The sequence below is a fragment of the Phaenicophaeus curvirostris genome, chromosome 33, assembly GCF_032191515.1.
Source record: "Phaenicophaeus curvirostris isolate KB17595 chromosome 33, BPBGC_Pcur_1.0, whole genome shotgun sequence".
NCBI classification, from domain to species: Eukaryota; Metazoa; Chordata; class Aves; order Cuculiformes; family Cuculidae; genus Phaenicophaeus; species Phaenicophaeus curvirostris.
In genome coordinates this window covers 834,772-837,855 of record NC_091424.1, presented here as the reverse complement: position 1 = coordinate 837,855, position 3,084 = coordinate 834,772, and the positions used below count along the sequence as shown (strand labels likewise).

Genomic DNA, 3,084 nt, shown 5'->3' with positions numbered 1-3,084 from the left:
TGGTGGCAGGTGGGCAGCACTACAAAGAGCCAGGTCTGTCCAGGAGCAGCTCCTCTGCAAAGCCCAGCAAGGCTGAGGGCACTGCCTGCAGGCAGCAAGGGGAGAGGAGGGAACAGAGAGAGGGGAAAGGCAGGGTGGGGTGGGAGGATGCTGAGAGCTCTCTGCCAGAGGAACCCTCACAGACCTTCTCAAGGTGAGTCTCTGGCTGTAGAACAATGCAGGAGCTGTTCCTGGAGGGATTTCCTGAAGGGAGCACATCCCACAACTCATGGTATTTGTAAATACAAAATCTCACTTTCTTTAGAGCAGAGGAGGTCAACGTGAGGGACTGTGCACTGAACCATCAGAAAGACTGAACACAAGAGTTGCCTTCTGCTGATGGCTCTGGAGGTATAAAGGTGGATCGACACCATTGAGTTCCTCAGGGCTGTCTTTCCAAACAGGGTCCCTGTGTCCCAGTGTGCTGGGACAGAGATTCTGCACCTTCCAGGGTCAGAACTCACCCTACCAGGGCAGTCGATCCTGGTGAGGTGGGGAGAAACTGTCAGTGGAAGGAGAAACTCACAGCAAGGCAGAATCATTCTGCTTCAAAGAGCTCTGGGTGACTCCTAGAATATTTCCAAATGGATGTCTCAAGGAGAAGGTCAAGGCAAGGATTGCTATAAAGGTAAGGATCTTCCCTGTGACTGTGCTTTCTTTTTCCTTTTCCAGGGGAGTAAGGGGGGTGAGAGAAAAGCAAAAGTATAAATTGAGCACTCCGTGTTTAATCGGTGCCTGAGATTCCTGGACTGCAGTTCTGAGTGAACTTCAGGTCAGTCAAGACCGTAGTAAAATGCCTTCAGTAACTTCTCTGCCTATGGACAGCACCAGCCTCACCTCTGCTGGACCCATAGGGTTGTTCAGCCCTTTTCCACCTGCAAACAGGAACCCGCACCCAGGCAGTGACCTGTAAACAAGCAGGTTTGTGTAAGGGAGTACAAAGCCTCTGCCCTCAGGGCTCTGGGCTCCAAGGCTGAGACCCCTCCTCTGCAGCCACAGCTCCAGTGCCCTCTCCAGAGCCCAGGGGCTGAGAGCAACTGCCCAGCATGGTTGGTGTCTGGGAGGGGATGAGCATAGCTGGGGAAGGGGAATGCTGTCTGTGTGCCTGGCTGCCTCTGCCCTGGCCTCCCACAGGCAGACCCTCACTGTCTTTGTCCCTGTTTATCCCCTGGTCTCTGTTCTTTCTATTGCTCTCTGGTTCTTGCTGCCAGGCTCTCTGGGGATGGGAGTTTCAGCTGCAGAGTCACCCTCTGAACTGGTTGCTCTGTTCCTGCAGTTGTGTCCATGGGAACCTGTGTCCCAGCTTTGCTCTGAGCTGTGAGACACTGGGCAATGTAGTCAGTGGGTCTGGGGAAGGAGCTGAATGTCCCTTCAACAAATGGCACAATGAGGACATTTTGCTGTCCTTGAGGTGTCCTTCCGAGCTCTGAACTTCCCTCCCGGATGCAAACCTGCCTTATCACATCTTTGTGCTACGTGAAGGCCCCTTGAGATGAGCAGAGATGCAACGAGAGAGAAAATGCTGTTTTGTTTCTGAAATGAGCCGTGTGTGTTCTGGGCTGAAAGTGGGGGCTGAGACCTTAGGAAAGAGTGAGATATTAGGTGGTATGAGGTGGATCCCTCTGCAGGGCTGACTCCTCGCAGCTAGCATGCAGAGGACCTGGTCCTCCGGCACATTCAGCCAGCACCAACAAGGATTCCTGGAACGGAGTTGAAGGAAGGGCTGAGAGAAACTGAAAAGCAGTGGCAAGGGTAAAGTACTACTCAAAGAAGTCCTCCCTAACTTATTACTGAAATTTTCTTTTTGTTCAGTGCTTCATATCCAGAGGCAGCAGATGTCCAACAGCAGCTCCATCACCCAGTTCCTCCTCCTGGCATTCGCAGACACACGGGAGCTGCAGCTCTTGCACTTCTGGCTCTTCCTGGGAATCTACCTGGCATCTCTCCTGGGCAACGGCCTCATCATCACCACCATCGCCTGTGACCACCACCTCCACACCCCCATGTACTTCTTTCTCCTCAACCTGTCTGTTCTTGACCTGGGCTCCATCTCAACCACTGTCCCTAAATCCATTGCCAATTCCTTCTGGGACACCTGGACTATCTCCTACATGGGATGTGTTGCCCAAGTCTTCTTTGTGGTTTTCTTATTTACTGCTGAATATTTTCTTCTGACTGTCATGTCCTACGACCGCTACATTGCCATCTGCAAACCCCTGCACTACGGGACCCTCCTGGGCACCAGAGCTTCTGTCCACATGGCAGCAGCTGCCTGGGTTGCTGCGTTTCTCTACGCTCTGCTGCACACGACTAATACATTTTTGCTGCCCCTCTGCCAGGGCAATGCTGTGGACCAGTTCTTCTGTGAAATCCCACAGATCCTCAAGCTCTCCTGCTCACACTCCTACCTCAGGGAAGCTGGACTTCTTATGGTCAGTGTCTTAGTAGGATTTGGCTGTTTTGTTTTCATTGTGGTGTCCTATGTGCAGATCTTCAGGGCTGTGCTGAGGATCCCCTTGGAGCAGGGACAGCACAAAGCCTTTTCCACGTGCCTCCCTCACCTGGCCATGGTCTCCCTGTTTGTCAGCACTGGAGCATTTGCTTATCTGAAACCCTCCTCCAACTCCCCTCCATCCCTAGACATTGTGTTGTCTGTTCTGTACTCAGTGGTGCCTCCAGCACTGAACCCCCTCATCTACAGTTTTAGGAACCAGCAGCTCAAGGGTGCAGTGTGGAATCTGATATCTGGATGGTTCTCTGAAGCAATGATCTGTTCATCACCTCCTGCATAGTAGTTATCATGAAACTCACGGAAGCCAAGACTCGCTTCTGTATTTTTTGTTGGTGTTGCTGGTTTTTCAGTTGCGATCATCTTGTCATCCTGTTTTTAATTCACTTTCTTCTTCTCTTGTCTTACTGATTGACTGTGGAAATGAGGAGCTGTACTCTCCGTGTATTTAAACATGATAAAGGGATATTCAATGACTTTTGTGTCCTGCTATCTTTCCTCCAAGGCGTTTTTGGAGCTGCAGAGACAGTTCCTGT

At 51.4% G+C, this 3,084-nt stretch overlaps 1 protein-coding gene across 1 annotated transcript; it reads left to right on the top strand.

Annotated features, from left to right (window-relative positions):
* The first annotated feature begins 1,874 nt into the window (after window positions 1–1,874).
* Window positions 1,875–2,831, top strand: LOC138732502 (olfactory receptor 14A16-like). Its single transcript, XM_069879105.1, has one exon. It carries the CDS (start codon window positions 1,875–1,877, stop codon window positions 2,829–2,831), a length of 957 nt encoding a protein of 318 aa, XP_069735206.1.
* Window positions 2,832–3,084: the final 253 nt, after the last annotated feature.

Coding starts and splice junctions, on each gene's coding strand:
- LOC138732502 (XM_069879105.1), top strand. CDS start 1,875: ATGTCCAACAGCAGCTCCATCACCCAGTTCCTCCTCCTGGCATTCGCA.